General features: G+C 60.2%; 1 protein-coding gene across 1 annotated transcript; it reads left to right on the top strand.

Moving 5' to 3' along the window:
- The first annotated feature begins 2,407 nt into the window (after positions 1-2,407).
- Positions 2,408-13,478, top strand: LOC111139195 (renin binding protein). The gene is made up of 19 exons (XM_022491392.1): positions 2,408-2,509; positions 2,803-2,912; positions 3,070-3,145; positions 3,350-3,425; positions 3,554-3,726; positions 4,259-4,483; positions 5,065-5,146; positions 5,490-5,665; positions 6,305-6,436; positions 8,555-8,642; positions 8,737-8,799; positions 9,211-9,354; positions 9,780-9,878; positions 10,134-10,192; positions 11,001-11,046; positions 11,132-11,247; positions 11,485-11,529; positions 12,708-12,792; positions 13,224-13,478. The coding sequence occupies exons 1-14, from the start codon at positions 2,483-2,485 to the stop codon at positions 10,148-10,150; spliced, it is 1,488 nt and encodes a 495-aa protein (XP_022347100.1). The 5' UTR covers positions 2,408-2,482; the 3' UTR covers positions 10,151-10,192; positions 11,001-11,046; positions 11,132-11,247; positions 11,485-11,529; positions 12,708-12,792; positions 13,224-13,478.
- The last annotated feature ends 2,971 nt before the right edge of the window (positions 13,479-16,449 follow it).

Raw genomic sequence — 16,449 nt, 5'->3', positions numbered from 1 at the left:
GTGAGGGGAGGAGGGCAGCTTGGGCTGGGAAAGCGACTGTGGGGGGCACCCGGGAGAGGCCATAGAGAAGATGCAGGATGACCGCACCAGTCACCTGTTCTGTGAATCTGCAGGCCCAGGGCCAGACTTGGGGCGGGGGGTGGGGGTGGCGCGAGGGCTCTTAGTGTGGCTTGGGAGACTGCTTTCTGCCCCACACCCGAGCTTTAGGCACTGAGCAAGGTTTAGCAGCAGGTCGTGCAGAAGGATTTACAGCAAGCAGCCTGTCTTTTCAGATCCCCCCATCTCTGGCCTGGAGATGAGCTGCGGTGAGGGGCCCAGCCTCTGCAGACCCCTGCCACTGGCCCACACCTTCTGGGGCCTCTGGTTTGTTGTATTATAGTATACTTCGCTGTGGAAAATGTCACGTTTAGTCGGTCACCTTGGAGCCCACTCACCTGGCCCTGTTGTTTTCCCTGTCCCTCCTCCTGAGCGCCCTTTGATTTCTCTCGTTTCTGAGAACAGTATGCCGTTCATCTATTGTAGAGTAACCCCTGTGACTCAATATTACCATAGTGCGATGTCGTTTTGTGCTATTTTGAACAATTAAAAGACTTTTTTTGAAATAATCACCTGCTCATTTACTGTGTCCAGGACTCCCAGGGAGGAGGCTGGAGCTGTGATGCCACCACCTACCCCCCCTCCCCGCCCCTCCCCGTGGCTCACGGAGTCCCTGGGAGCCTCTTGCTCTAAGGGCAGTGAGCAGGGTTCACTTGTAAGTTCAAGGCTCCGCTGAGGCCTGCAGCCCTGGGGACTGAGGCCAGGACGCGGTTCCCCACGAAACGTCCCACAGCAGCCTTGGTTTGGAGTAGAGGCCAAGTGGCTTCCTGGGCAGTTGCTGTCGGTTCCCTGTCTGGAGACCAGATCACCTGCCCTCCTTTCCCCACCCAGAGGACGGGGGACTGGGACAAAGGACCGGGAGATCACCAGCCACTGGCCTCCTTGGACAGGCGGGAAGAGAAGGGCTGAGCCGGACTCTCCGACAAGAGCTCAGGTCCCCCAGAGTGTATCACCCACAGGTGGTTCCTGCAACCAACGGGTGCTGCGGGAGGGACTCTCAGTGCTGGCTCCCTTGTGCATGCGAGTCAGGCTTCAGAAAGAAAAGGAGCAAAAGTTATATTGAACAGGCAGCCGGTGCAGCTGTTGGTATCAGTAGCACGGGTGAGGCAGCCGGGGGAGCAGAGCTGCTGCACGGGGCGCAGGCAGATAGCCTCGGTACCCTCTCATCCAGTCATGCCATCTCTACCCTTCGGGCGTGTGGGCCCATGCTGTGCTGGCTCTCAGCCACCTCTCTTGGGCAGCCTCCCAGGGCAAGCCTCTCCCTGGTGCTCACTCCACTGGGCTCGCAGTGCCTCATGATGGGACCTGTCCTGTGGCTCTTGATACCAGGAACCATGGCTCTGTCTTCCCCATGGCACCAGTTCAGATCTGATCTGGAGCCCAGTGTCTGGTGCCGGGCCCGGGGGGGGCGGGGGGAGGTGAGCACGTGCCCTGCAAGTTGGAGCAGCAGGAGCAATGGCTGGGGGTGGGAGGATGCTGGCCAGCAGGTACATAAGGTCTGCGTGGGGCTGGCCCCAGGGGGTGGGGCCTGTGCAGATTGGCCAGGCATGTGTCAGATGGCTCTGTGACACTTTCCTCCACCGTCCCTCTGCTCACCTGCCTCAAAGTGGCCCGTGGGGCTCTCCGGGCCATGCCAGTATAGCATCGGAGCACAGCGCTCTGCGGCCTCCTGGGGAGAGGCCTGTGTGGGGGGGAGAGGAGTGGTACCAGCTCTCTGTCTTCAGACTGGCCAAGGCCCCATCCACTGGACCCAAGGCCGCCGGCGGGCTCACCCATAGGAACCTTAGAAACTTCCACATACTGAAGACTTGTCCTTGGCTAGGCATGACGGGGAGAGAGTGCAAGGAAAGCAGGGGAGAGGCTGGACGTGAAGGGATATACCGTAAACAATGACAAGCATCTGTGAGCGGGGTGGGTACGAGCCCAGTCGGACCCAAAGCCAGGGCCTCCACTAAGCATGAGCTGGGGACATCACCCTCAGCTGCTCTGCCCTGCCCAGGCCCCTTCCGCAGGACTCTTCCCCCCAACTCAGTTCAAGGGTGGGAAAAGGTGGCTGGGAGGAGCCGGTGTGCTGGAGCCAGCCGCGTGCTCCCCGCCCCAGACTGCCCTGCCAGTTCACCCACCATTTCCCATCAGGAGGCTCTCGAACCGGGGTCTGCCAGCGGCAGTTGCTGCTGGCTCTGCCCTGCTCTGCCCACGGGTCTTGGCCCGCGAGCGTGGGGGCGGTGCCGGAGCACGGGGGCGGAGTCGTGCGACCGCCAAGCCCCGCCCCCAGACTCCGCGGAACTTCCTGGAGGAGGGGGCGGGTGGGGCGCGGCAGGGTCAGCTGAGTGACAGTCACGGGACTACGACCAGCTCTGTCTGGCTTCCCGGAGGAGAAGGAAGGATGAGCGGGGGTCTCCAAGTGTGGCAGGCCAGTGGAGGGGCCGTAATGGGGAGGGTGTTGTTCTGGAGGATTCTCAGGACGGTGGGGTCAGTTCTGGGGCCAGTCCCGAGCCAGAGGACAGCCCCACGCAGGGGTGTGGGGAACCCTGAGGTCTGGGTTCCGAAGCCTGGGGGCCCAGGGGAGACGGCTCAGGCAGCCCTGGGGTCCCCTGGAGCGTGGGGTGACCTGAGGGCACAGAGGAGCCTGTTGAGGAGTTTGGGGACTGGGAAAATGGGGAGGCCTGTGGGGAAGCTGTGTCTCCAAGTCCCGGGTTCCCCCAGGACATGGAAAAGGAGCGAGAGGCTATGCAGACCTGGAAAGAGCGCGTGGAGCAGGAACTGGACCGCGTGGTGGCTTTCTGGACGGAGCACTCTCACGACCAGGAGCATGGGTGCGCCTCGCCCTTCTGGTGCCCTGGGGGGGGTGTCTGCCCGTCCTGAGCCCCCATCTCACTCTCAGCTGACTCAGATCTGCTGAGCCCAGCAGAGCAGCAGACCCGGTGGTTGCAAGGCCCCTTCCCCGCTTTGCTAACACTGTGAATCCCACAGGGGTTTCTTCACGTGTCTTGGTCGAGATGGGCAGGTGTACGATGACCTCAAGTATGTTTGGCTGCAGGGGAGGCAGGTAGGGCATGTGCCCCGGCAGGGAGCGCTCCCAGAGGTGGCGGCTGGAGTCGGCTTGGCCGGTCCGCAATCTGCACGCACCAGGCTGGGCACCTCCACACCCCTCCTCCCATGGCAGGGGCACCTGAGGACGACTTCTCTTCCCAGCCCTGCGAACCCCCGCGCTGCTCCCCGCTTAAGCCATATTCCCTCCACTCCCCCACAGGTGTGGATGTATTGTCGCCTATACCGAAAACTTGAGCGATTCCGCAGCCCTGAACTTCTGGATTCCGCCAAAGCAGGTGCACTCTCCCTGTCCCCATCTCAGAGGCGCATCCAAGCTTCCTGCAGTTCTAGGGGGTCCAGAAGCAGTGAAGGGCCTTTGGGCAACCTCACTTCAGCTCAAGCGTAGCAACTTCCCAACCACCAGGTGGCGAATTTTTGCTGCGTTATGCCCGAGTGGCACCTCCTGGAAAGAAGTGTGCCTTTGTGCTGACGCGGGACGGCCGCCCGGTCAAGGTGCAGCGGACCATCTTCAGCGAGTGTTTCTACACCATGGCCATGAACGAGCTGTGGCGGGTGACTGGGGAAGCGCGTTACCAGGTGTGCGGGAAGGAGGCTGCCTTATGGCTGCCTGAAGCCTTCCTGTTCGTGTGCAAGCCTCCCCCCTGGGCTCTGTGTGCACATGGGGTCTCTTGCCAACAGCAGTCCTTCCTCTGGGTCCCCATGGGCCCAGGGCTGCTGACAGCGGCCCCCTCGCTGGGTTGTACTGTGAGGGGTTCGCCCTCCCTGGAATCTTTTCCTCTGAATTCATGCACAGAGCACAGAGAGACCAGTGCACACCTGCTCCCGCCGAAAGGGAGCTCTCCCTCCTCCCTGGAGCCCCTTGGGCTCTCAGACCCGACCTCACTGCTCGGGAGTGGCCCGCACCCACAAACTGGGAGACACCCCCCGCCCTGAAGCAGGGTGGGGCAGATCTACACCAGCCCCCAGCCCAGGCCTGGGGCCCAGAGTAGGCCCTTGGTGAAGGGGTCCTAGGAGCAGGCGGGAGGACGAGGCTCTCCCACCCCAGTTCAGACGGCACGGGATGCCGCCTCGGCCCTGGCCTCCCCTCGCCTCCCTTCTCCCCACCCAGAAGGAAGCGGTGGAGATGATGGAGCAGATCGCGTGCTGGGTGCGGGAGGACCCATCGGGGCTGGGCCGTCCGCACCTCCCCGGGGCCCCAGCCTCCGAGTCCATGGCAGTGCCCATGATGCTGCTCAACCTTGTGGACCAGCTCGGGGAGGCGGACGAGGAGCTGGCAGGCAACTACGTGGAGCTGGGGGACTGGTGTGTCCAGAGGATTCTGCAGCACGTCCAGGTGGGGGGGGTGGGGAGGACGCCCAGGGGACAGGAGGCTGACCCTCACCTGCCAGATGGGCCCTAGGAGCCGGGGAGTAGGGTGACCCTCACTCCCCAGGCCCTGGGGCACCTCCATAGCCTACACACGCACACCCCCGGCTGGGCCTTGGTGGCCCCCTTTACAGGCGGGAAGACCCTGTGGGGGTGGGGAGCTCGGCTGGGGCCCAGAAGCCCACACCCCTGGGAAAGGTAGAGGGCCCAGGGGAGCCCAGTGGGGCCAAGGGCAGGAGGGAAGGGGCCGGGGGCTCTGGCGTGTTCAAGAGCAGGAGACCCAGCCAGACCCAAGTTCTTCTGGGCCTCTGTAGGCAACCCAGCCAACCTTAACTCTCAGCCCCTATTCAGTGTGTCACTCTTCCCACCTTGGGGGCCCAGGCAAGGGTCAGAACCCATTCAGGCCCTTGGGCCCCTTCTCAAATGCCCCCTCTGAGCCAGGCCTGCCCAGGACCACAGATGACAGAGGGGAGGGTGAGTGGGCGCACCTTTCCAGTTGGAGCTGAAGGCAGATTTACCTTCCTGTGTTCCTCCCTCCCTCCTGGGCAGAGGGATGGACAGGCTGTGCTGGAGAATGTGTCCGAGGACGGTGAGGAGCTTTCTGGCTGCCTGGGGAGGCACCAGAACCCAGGTGAGGAATAGAGTAGGCTGGGGGGGGGGCCCAGGAGGAAGGGACTGCTCAGTCCCCAGTTCTGCATCTCAGATGTGGGGAGTGCCCGGGGGCTGCCTTCCGCCCTCCCCGCTCCAGCTGCTGCTGAGGATGGGGCAGAGAAGCCAGGACAGGCCTCCCAGGCAGGGGTGTCAGCAGCCGGAGACAGAGTCTGGGACAGACTGGGAGGGCAAGCTTTCTGCGGGAGAGAAGCTGTGGCAAGAGCTCAGAGCAGCTCCCATAGTTAGTGGAGGAGGAAGGGAGGCACCTGCCTTGGGGGGCAGGGGGGAGTCCACTGCCTGTCTTAACCCAGAGCGCTCACCAGGCCACGCGCTGGAAGCTGGCTGGTTCCTGCTCCGTCACGCCGTCAGGAAGGGTGACCCCAAGCTCCGAGCCCACGTTATCAACAAGTTCCTGTTGCTGCCCTTCCGCTCTGGCTGGGACCCTGACCACGGAGGCCTCTTCTACTTCCAGGATGCTGACGGCCTCTGCCCCACCCAGGTGGGAATGTGCCCAGGGCCACATGGTACCAGGCTGTTCAAGGCTTTCTTCCCTGGGAGGCGGGTGCCGTCATCACTCATTTTATGGGGGGTGGGGACCTGGGTCTCAGGGTGATGCACTCGCCCAGTGTGACCCTGGTGGGAAACTCCTCTCTGCCAGTGGCCCTCACCCTCCCGTCAGCGAGTGCGGACGATGCCAGTCCTGAGATACATGTGCTCTTCATCTTTGAAAGGCGCTCTGGGTGACTCTCAGGCATCGGTAGTGGGAGCAGGTTTGCACCCTTATGTCCGCCGCCTCTGCTTGGGTTTGACCCCACTGAGATCTGCAGAGGGAGCCCGATCTGCCGTCAGGAGGAGCTTCAGACAGGCTGACAAGGCAGACAGGGTTTCGGTTCCAGGGCTAGAAAGGGAGGCCGCCCCACCCTGGCCCTTGGGAAGGGGTTGTTAGCGGGTGCATCCCGGTCAGGAAGCTGGTCCCGTGCGGAGGGGCCATTCGGACCCTCAGGGACATCCAGCCTGTGATGAAGCCCCAAGTGCTGGGGCCCGATGGTGTCTGGGCCGCGATCGGGAGGGTGGGCTGAGGGGGCGGCACAGGATGCATCCCAGGGCTCACAGACACCTGTCGCTGCTCTGCTCTCAGCTGGAGTGGGCCATGAAGCTCTGGTGGCCACACAGCGAAGCCATGATCGCCTTCCTCATGGGCTACAGTGACAGCGGGGACCCTGCCTTGCTGCATCTCTTCTACCAGGTGGCTGAGTACACCTTCCGCCAGGTAAATGTGGCTTCCGGGTCCTGCGTGGGGCGAGGGAAGAGCAGGCAGCTCTCCCTCTCAGGGCGGCCCCCCAGCCAGGCTTTCTCGGACTGTGGGAAGAGACTAGGCAGGGATGGGGAGGCGGATCCCACAGCCCCTTCTCCTCCCCCTCAGTGGGTGTGGTCCCTGGGCTGGCCAGCGTTCCCAGAGATCTGGTCCCCGGCGCCCTCTATTCACTCAATGAAGCAGCCGCTGCCCCCTCTGGAGCCGATGCTGGTGGGGGGGGCGGGCAGCATGGGCAGGGTATAAACAAGTAAACACACAAACATGTAGGTGGCAGTGACAGCTTTGGAAAATACATCAAGGGCAGGGGACTGGGGGGGGCAAGTGGGAGAGAGCAAACGCAGAAGGGGTTGCTCTGCACAGAGGAGGTACCTCGTGGGATTTAGGCATTACTGAGTCCTGGGGCTTTGGGCAGGGCAAGAATCAGCTGTGAGGTCAGAAGGCAGCCAGGGGTCCACCAGAGGCCGAGCACTAGGAACAGAGTGATGTGCTAGGTGCCGCTCGGGGGGCGCCTGGTGATGACTGAGGATTCCCGGCGTGTTTCTAAAGCTGTGACCCACACCACTGGTCCATCCCGGCACAGGAGGTTCTACACATGGTCTCCTGGGGTCTGTGCGCTTTGGAACTTGGAAGAAAACTATACCTTTCTTGGCACTAACCTCTAACTGGGATCCAGTGTTCACTTCTGCGTGTTAAACACAGGAAATCAGGAGACTTGCGGCTGTTAGAGTCCATCGGTTTGAACTGCGTAAAATGAAATTTAAAGATTTTTTTAATGCCTTTAAAAAAAAATTTGACAGAGAGATCACAAGTAGGCAGCGAGGCAGGCGGCGGGTGGGGGGGGGGGGGGGAGCAGGCTCCCTGCTGAGCAGAGAGCCCGATCCCAGGACCCAGAGATCATGACCTGAGCCAAAGGCAGAGGCTTTAACCCACTGAGCCACCCAGGCGCCCCTACATTTTATTTTTTAAGAAAGATTTTAGGGGCGCCTGGGTGGCTCAGTCGATTAAGCATCTGCCTTTGGCTCAGGTCATGATCTCAGGGTCCTGGGATCGAGCCCCGCATCAGGCTCCCTGCTCAGCGGGAAGCCTGCTTCTCCCTCTCTCCCTGCTTGTGTTCCCTCTGTAGCTGTCAAATGAATAAATAAAATCTTTAAAAAAAGATTCTCCCTAAAGGAGTATAGTACTGAGGAGGTACTACCACTATGGTGAAGAAGGGAAATTAAAAAAAAAAAAAAGATTTTAGAATTCCTGTGCACGCATCCATGCACAACCAGGGGGGAGGGGCAGTGGGAGAGGAAGGGAGAGAGAATCTGTAGCAGAAGCTCCCTCCAGAAAGCAACTACAAAGTTACATGAAGGTCTGCAACTCCACCAGAATTCTCCTTGTTCTTTGTTCCTTTAAATCAATTTTCTTTTCCTTTTTTTTTTAAAAGACTTCATTTTTTTTTTGATTTTTATTAATTTATTTGACAGAAAGTGAGAGAACAGAAGCGGGGGAAGTGGGAGAGGGAGAAGCAGACTCAGGGAGCCCGATGCGGGGCTCCATCCCAGGACCCTGGGATCATGACCTGAGCTGAAGGCAGACGCTTAATGACTGAGCTACCCAGGCGCCCCTAAAATCAATTTTTTTTTAATCAATTTTCTTAAAGTACAATTTATACACAGTAAAGCCTATCCAAGTGTTCAGGTCACTGAGATATAACAATGTATGCATCTGTGTAACTACATCTGTGCATTTGTCAAGCTGTAGAATGTTTCTCGTGGTCCCCAGACAGGGTGCTACTTAGTCCCTTTCTGTAGTGTTTCAAGTCTCAGCCTGTGGGTGGGGGACGTTTCTCTTTCTGCCTGGGGATGGGAGTGCGCACGCACTCCCATCCCCAGGCAGAAAGAGAAACGTCCCCCACCTTCATCTTTGTCCTGGAAGCGGTCCTGCTTTTAAAAGCGGTGATTCTGGAGCCCCGTTACCTGGGGCCAGTCCTGTTTGTGACCCCGCGGTAGCGGTGCGGTGGGGACGGTGAACGCCCCTTTACTTGGCCTTGTGGCACCTGGAGGCCTTGTCACTGTCTCGTTACTCCAGTTTCGGGATCCTGAGTACGGGGAATGGTTCGGCTACTTGAACCAAGAGGGGAAAGTCGCTCTCACCATCAAAGGGGGTCCTTTCAAAGGTGAGTGGGGGACAGACAGGGCGGGGGCCGCAGGGGCTTGGGGCAGTCGGCTGCCCCTGGGCCTCTCAACCAGCTGTCCTGCCTCTCCCTGCAGGCTGCTTCCATGTGCCGAGGTGCCTCGCCATGTGCGAGGAGATGCTGGGCGCCCTGCTGAGCCGCCTCCCCGTGGCCCCCGGTCCCAGCTCTGGCTCCCCTCCCGCCGTGCCCCTCGCCGTGCCCCCCGCCCGCCAAGGCGCGAAATAAAACCGTGCGTGCTGCACTACCTGTGTGCGTGCGTGTCTGGGATCGCGGGAGGAGGGTGGTGCGCAACCGGCACGAGCGGACCCGCCCCGCGCGCTGGGCCGCCCCAAGAGCCCCGTGACGGGCCCGCCCCGCGCCGGGGCTCGCCCGGCCATTGGTTCGCTCCGCGCCCTGTCCCGCCTCCCGGGCAGGCCCCACCCCCGCCCTGGATCCCACCCCAAGCATTGGCCCGGCGGCCGCGAGGGCGGGTTCGGCGGCGCGCACTTCCGGCCGGCAGCCGGGCCAGACGCGCACCGCCCCTTCCGCCACCGCCCCCGCGATCCCCGAGACCCAGCTCCAGCCCCGGCTCCAGCCCCAGCCCCGGCCCGGCCGCCTCGGCTTCGCTTTGGAGCGCGGCGGCAGCTGACTGCGCGTTTACGACCCGCTGGGAACCGCGTGCCCCGCCGCCGTTATGAACATCCGCAATGCGAGGGTGAGGGGCAGGGGCGGGAGGCTGTCCGCGCCGCGTGGGTGCGCGGCCCGCTGGCCGCGTGCGCATGCTCCCGAGGGGCCCGGCGAAGCCCCGGGCGGGTCGCTCCACGCGCCTGCGGGCTCGGGGCATGGACAGGTGAAGGCCACCGTCCCCGCGGGTCTGGACCCGTCCGAACAGGAATGTCGGGGCTCAGTTGCCTGATGTCCCAAAACTGCCTGGCGCTCAGATCCATTCCTGGGACGGATGATTTCTGCGGCGACTGTGCGCCAGTGTGCAAAGACAGATAGTCCCAGCGCCCGCCCAGCCCCGCGCGGGTGGGGGTCGGGGGGGCAGACAGACAGGGAGCAGGGTTCTAACGTGGCTGAGGCCTACTTAGGCACCACAGCCCCTGGCCTGACCGCATTCTACCGCCTGCCCTCCCGCAGCCGGAGGACCTCATGAACATGCAACACTGCAACCTCCTGTGCCTGCCCGAGAACTACCAGATGAAATACTACTTCTACCACGGCCTCTCCTGGCCGCAGGTGCGCGGCTGTGGAGTTTGGGGGTGGGGGACAAGACCAGGCCAAGGGACATCCAAGTGGGAGGAGCAGCAGTGGGGTGTGTAGAAGGAAACCAAGCCACTGGACCTAGAGGTCAGGAGCTGTCACTGAACTCGCCACTGAGTGGGGGTCTGTCATGCGCACAGTGACAGGCGGGCAGTGGGACCAAGTGCCTGCCAAGGATTCCTCCACCTCGGACAGGAAGTTAATCTCTTTTTTCTTCTCCCTGTCACCCAGCTCTCTTACATCGCTGAGGATGAGAATGGGAAGATTGTGGGGTACGTCCTGGCCAAAATGTGAGTCACCAGAGTTGGCAGTGGATTGGGGGTGGGGTGGGGCACCAACACCACGTGTGTCTCCTAGATGCTGCCCTGTAGTGGCTTTTCTTGTTTTAATGAATTAATCTACTGGTTTTTAGTTCCTTTTTGGGTTTCCAAAATTACTGGAAAGTATTGACTTCCCATACACCCCCTGCCCTTTGAGCCCGAGTTTTTTCTATCACTAACACCTTGGAGTACATTGGTGACAGTTGACGAAGCAGTATGACCACATTATTAAAGTTCACGGTTTACAATAGGGTTCACACTTCATGGTGTACCTTCTCTGGGTTTGGATACATGTGTAGTAACGGGTATCTGCTGGTCTAGAATCCGTAGTTTCAGCGGCCTGAAAACCTTCCCTGTTGTTCCTTTTCTCCTCCCCCCTTCCCCACACCAACCACTGCCACACTTCCTTACTGTCTCTGTAGGTCTGCCTTTCCTAGAATGTTATGTGTTTGGAATCGTACGGTATGGGGCCTTTTCAGATGAGCTCCTTTCACTTAAGTCACGGCACTGAAAGGTCTTCCACGTCTTTTCCTGGCTCGGTGGCTCGGTTCCTCACAGCACAGTCAGCGTTTCCATTGGGCTCCTTTGACAGTGCGCTTGTGTTTTGTCTGCGGCACGGGGTTTTGAGAGCCCAGCTCTGCCCCACCCGGGGTCTGGGGGAACTTCGGAGCCGCCAGAGGAGTTCTGTGCTCCTGCTCTTTGCCTGCACCGTGGATGTGGGCTGGTGACCGCCTCGGCACCAGGCTCCTCTCCAGCCTCTCCTTTCTCCTCACTTTAGGGAGGAGGATCCAGATGATGTGCCCCATGGACATATCACGTCGCTGGTGCGTAGGACCCACCCAGGTCCTGGCAGGGGTGGAGGTGGGCTTGGTTGGGGTGGCCCTCAAGGTACCACTCTCCTCCCGCCAGGCTGTGAAGCGTTCCCACCGGCGCCTCGGCCTGGCTCAGAAGCTGATGGACCAGGCCTCGCGAGCCATGATCGAGAACTTCAATGCCAAATACGTATCCCTGCACGTCAGGAAGAGGTGGAAGCCAGGGCGGAGGGAAGGGCAGGAGAGGGGAGGAGGGTGGGGGCTGAGGCAGGGAGAGGGTGGGGAGGAGATTCTGTGCTGATGGGGGTCCTGGGGTGCCCTGGCTTTCGGAGAAGATCTGGGAAGTGGTATTAGTGGGGCGGGGGATACTGGGAGGAGGGGCTGGACCTGGGCGCACTGTCCCTGTCTGGCCAAGTCTGTGCAGCTCAGCAGTGCCTTGTTCCCCTGCAGTAACCGGGCCGCCTTGCACCTCTATTCCAACACTCTCAACTTTCAGTAAGTAGCTCAAGACTTTTCTAATAGGATGGGGTGGTCCCAGGTCTGGCTCGTCCAGGCATCAGAGCTGCCTTCCGGGTTGGGGGATGTGGGTGGCTGGAGGGAAGACCTGCAGTCGGCTGAGACAGGGACTGGGCCGTGGACTCCATGCGTTCTCAGGAGGTCTCCTCCGGCGTCTGTGACGACGGCCCTTGCCGCTGCAGTCCGCTCAGGATGCGTTTGGTGTGGCTCTTGCTATGTCGCTTGACACCGGCTAGGGCTAGGTGAAGGGCACACAGTCTTCTTGGTAGAGGTGAGGGCCCGGGACACGAGCAGGAGCAGGGTTCAAGGGCACCTGGCACCTGGAAGCATCCAATAGGCCCAGGAGAAAGGAGAATGTCATGCTGCAGAAACCGTAGCATGTCCAGGCCAGTAGGGCCTTTGGTAAGAACAATGGAGGGATCTCGAGTTCTGGGCTGTCCTGGTGGATGAGGACAAGCCCGCTTGGGGACATGAGAGTCTCTGTGTGCCTGGCACAGGACAGGGAAAGCCTGGCAGGGAAGTGGTGTGACCGGTACATGGTACAGTGAGGCGGGGATGGAGGGCCCAGAGAGACAGCTTTAGCCTCGGTTCAGTGGGAGATGAACAGGGCCCTCGGGGAAGGATCTTTGATCTGGACGTACCTGCTTCCAGTGGCCAGCAATTCTGGGGTCTCAGGGCTGCCGGGCCCTCCTAGGCCATGCAGTCCAGCGCCCCTTCCAGCCAGTGGCAGGAGTACCCAGGTCTGTATGTACACCCCCTGCTTAGTCGGGAACAGAGGCCCAGCGCCCGTCCTCCTCATTTCCCGTTGCTGGACACACCAGTCAGCCTGCCTTTGCTTAGTCAGAGATAGGCAACACGGCGTGGAGAGAGGGGATGTCTCAGTTCATGGCTTCAGCTCGATATAACGGACCACAGAAACAGATCCTTGCAAATCAGGTTACAGACACAGGACAGTGGCAGCCCCCAGAGGCATAAAAACATCGGGGGCTACTTACTGCTTGACTCCTGGAGAGCGCACAGGGAAACGGGGCTTGCTGTCTCCAGAAGGGTCCTTCAGGGAAAACAGATATGCTGCCCCGCTAGCAGAGGAGGCCAGAAGCCTGAGGAGAATTTGCCCTCTGACTTGGGTCGTTCTTTTCTGCACTTCCCGCTTCCAGGATCAGTGAAGTGGAGCCCAAGTACTACGCGGATGGGGAAGACGCGTACGCCATGAAGCGGGACCTCACTCAGATGGCTGACGAGGTGAGCGTCCCTGGGGGCCAGGCCAGCAGGGCAGGCCCTCTGGGAGTGCCTGAGGCAGTAGGAGGCCTTCTGCAGCCACAGGCGAGGGGGACTGGCACCTGCGCCAGTGGCCATAGCGCTGGGAGTCCTCCGCTGTTCCTCTGGGATCCCACTCTCTGCAGAAGCCTGTGCTGTCTGAGGTGCGATGGCCAAGGGAAGGGAGGAGGCCCCAGCACATGCTGAGAACTAGGGCTCCCAGGGTTCAGGGGTGAGACACAGCTGGGCGGAGGACAAAGTCAGGGCCTGGCCCTGGCCCTGGCCCGAGGCCCCCAGCAAGTGACAGGTGCAGGCTTCCCTCATCCCCAGCTTGGGTGGCAGGCAGGGGCCCACGTGGTCTGGAGACTTAGGCCCTGTCTCCTTCCTCCTGCGTCTCCCTCGGCTCCTGGCGGCAGCTGAGGCGGCACCTGGAGCTGAAGGAGAAGGGCAGGCACGTGGTGCTGGGCTCCATCGAGAACAAGGTGGAAAGCCGGGGCAACTCACTTCCAAGCTCGGGAGAGGCCTGTCGTGAGGAGAAGGGCCTGGCTGCTGAGGATAGCGGTGGGGACAGCAAGGATCTCAGCGAGGTCAGCGAGACCACAGAGAGCACCGACGTCAAGGACAGCTCAGAGGCCTCTGACTCCGCCTCCTAGAGCCTGCACTTGCTCCTCTCCCCACCCTGACCTGCCCGACCTGTCCTCGCCGCCCCTCGAGGTTTCACAATAAACTTCGCCCAGCGGCTTTGGGGAGTTTGTGTGTGCAAGTGTGCGCATTGGTAGGGCAGATGGGCGGCTGCCTCTCTCCAGACCCTGTATGTCCCCGCGAATACAGGCCTCAGCCTTTTGGCACCACATGTCCTGCTAAGCCCACATAGAAGGCAAGAGCTTTGTCAGGGTTTAGAGGTGGGGCTCCCAAGTCTGATGGCTTTCGGCACCTTTGGGCCCAGAGGAGGGAGACCCTGGAGTTCTGGAAGCCGGTCCCTGCCAGGGAGCAAATGATCCCCCTTCTGAGCCCTGCTCTGCCGCTGCCTCGCTGGGCTACTGATGGCGTTAAGAGCCGGCTGTGCTTGGGGCTTATCTGTTGTGTCCTGTGTGGTAATGGCCCAGCCAGCTACCCCGTCGCTCAGGCCCTGGCAACTGTGGCAACTGATTGTCCTTGATTCCTCCCTCCCCCGCCATCTAAGAGGTCAGGAAATCTTGTGTGTTCAACGACTGTAATAACCATGGAATCTGCTCCCTAACCTCAGCCTTTATTTGGAAATAGACTTTATTTTTTGGACAGTTTTAGGTTTACAGAACTGAGCAGATAGTGGTTTCCATGTACCTCCCTCTGCAGTCATTTTTCGCCTATTAACATTGTGTGAAATGTTGCATTTGTTAAAATTGTTGAGCCAATACGGATACATTTTTTTAAAGATTTTATTTATTTATTTGACAGAGACAGTGAGAGGGAACACAAGTAGGGGGAGTGGGGGAGGGAGAAGCAGGCTTCCTGTTGAGCAGGGAGCCCTATGTGGGATTCCATCCCAGGACCCTGAGATCATGACCTGAGCCAAAGGGAGACGCCCTTAACAACTGAACACCCAGGTGCCCAAATATCGATACATTATTAACTATAGTCCAGGGTTTACATTTCCCTCTGTGTTGTGGATTCTGTTTTTTGACAAATGCATAATGTCATTTCATGCAGAATATAAGCCCTCTTTTTTTTTTTTTTTTTACTGGAGCATAGTTGACAAAAATTTACAATAATTTCAGGTGCACAAAATGGTGATCAACATCTCTATGGGTTACGCAGCGCTCAGCACAAGCGTAGCTGCCATCTGTAACCATACAGAGCTATTAACAATACCACTGACCATCTTCCCTGTGCTGACCTGCCCATTCCATAACCGCAAGCCTGTATCTCCCCTTCCTCCTCAACCATGTTGCCTGTCGCCCATCCTGCTCCCCTCTGGCAACCAGCAGTTTGCGCTCTGTATTTACGGGTGTATTTCTGTAAGCCCTCCGTTTCCCATGGTTCTAAGCCAGCCCTAAGATTTGCTCCCGTGCCTTTGTTCCTGCCCTGCCTCTGGCTGCAGCACGATCACTTGCTGCTGTTAGTCCCTGGGGAGGCTCTGCCTGGGTTGCCCACCTCCCAGCGGAGCTCGGCACTCTAGAGCTGTCACTGTACTTGATGCGCCTGCCGCTGCAGATGGTGCAGGGCTCCCCTGCTAGGCTGAGTAATTGGCCAACCCCGGGCCCAGGGCTCCGTTTTCTCTCTGGCCGGCGCCGGTCACGTGACCACCAGGCAGCCGGGGAAGCCCAGACAGCAGAGGGCGAGGCTGCAAAGCTGCGCCTGCGCCAGCCCGCCCATTCGTCGGCGCGCTCTGGGGGCGGGAGGTGGTGCTTTGCCCCGCCCCCTACGCCCGGCGTCAGTCCCTCCCCCTCTTCGTCAGCCGCAGCCGCCTTCTTTCCCAGGCTCTGACTGGTCTGGCGGCGGCGGGGCGGGCTTTCCCGGGCAGGGCGCGCATGCGCGCTGCCTCGGCCGCGCCCCAGCACTGGGCGGAGGGAGCCCACGGAGGCTCCCACGGCGCCGTCTGCCGCGCCCTCCTTCCGCCCTCGGCCGGCCCCCAGGTTCCCGGCTCGCCCTCTGCCCTCCGTGCCCTACGTCCCTTGCGGCCCGTTGACGCTGGGCCTCTTGCAGGCGGTTGGGTTTCCTGGGCGGAGGTGGGGGCCGCGGTGGGGAGGGGAGAGGGGAAGCCGCAGGCTCGAGCGTCCCTTGGGGCCCAACACTTCCGCGGTCGCTGCGGCACCCGCCTCTGGGAGGGGCTGCCTCTGTGCAGGGCTTGCCGAGCGGAGCTGGGGCAGGAAAGCTGACGGTGGGGAAGCAGGCCCGCCCTTACCTTTTTACTCTGGGGCTGGGGCTGGGCTCTGGGCACGTCTCCCCAAGGGATGAACCTGTACACCGACTGGGTGCACAACCTTGACCTCGGAAGCCCCCATTCTTTTTTCTTTTTTTTTTAAGGTTTTATTTATTTGAGAGAGCGAGAGAGCACAAGCTGGGGGAGGGGCAGACGGAGAGGGAGAAGCAGGCTTCTTGCTGAGCAGGGAGCCCAAAGCGGGGCTGGGTCCCAGGACACCCCCCCCATCATGAAGTGAGCGGAAGGCAGATGCTTAACCCACTGAGCCACCCAGATGCCCCCCCCCCCCCCATAGCCCCCATTCTTAAGCTTCTTCTGGAAACCTGACTTGTAGGAAAATAAGGGCCTCACAGCATCTTCATATGGGACCTTCACTGCCCAATTCATGCTCTCATCTCCTCTCGCTCTGACATAGACGGCGGTAACATTGATCTCATCTCCCTCTAGTCCATCCAACGCACAGCGCCTGACCCATGTCAGCCCTGAGGTCACCCCTCCGGGCCCAGTGTATACTCCACTCCTTAACACCTTGAGCAAGGTCGCACACATCTGGTCCTCATCTTCTGTGGGATAATGGGCTTTTGGATTCTTTGAAGGGGAATAATGGAGCTGAGGATAGAGCAAGCACTAGGGTCTCAAAGGCCAAACAAGCATCTTAAAAGCCAGGGCTTATGATGTCAAGTTTTAAAGCAGTGGCCTAATGGGGTATCGCGTGAGTGTTTCTGGAGCCAGAAAAGGAT

This window comes from Enhydra lutris, unplaced genomic scaffold, assembly GCF_002288905.1.
Source record: "Enhydra lutris kenyoni isolate GAN:26980312 unplaced genomic scaffold, ASM228890v2 scaffoldscaffold96, whole genome shotgun sequence".
NCBI lineage: Eukaryota > Metazoa > Chordata > Mammalia > Carnivora > Mustelidae > Enhydra > Enhydra lutris.
The sequence above is the reverse complement of the archived record's forward strand: the minus strand, read 5'-3'. Positions and strand labels throughout refer to the sequence as shown.

Bases quoted from the DNA above. Each gene is read 5' to 3' on its own strand.
- LOC111139195 (XM_022491392.1), top strand. From the start codon at position 2,483: ATGAGCGGGGGTCTCCAAGTGTGGCAG. The intron at 3,146-3,349 runs GTAGGGCATGTG...ACTCCCCCACAG, and splicing joins TTTGGCTGCAGGGGAGGCAG to GTGTGGATGTATTGTCGCCT. The intron at 4,484-5,064 runs GTGGGGGGGGTG...CCTCCTGGGCAG, and splicing joins GGATTCTGCAGCACGTCCAG to AGGGATGGACAGGCTGTGCT.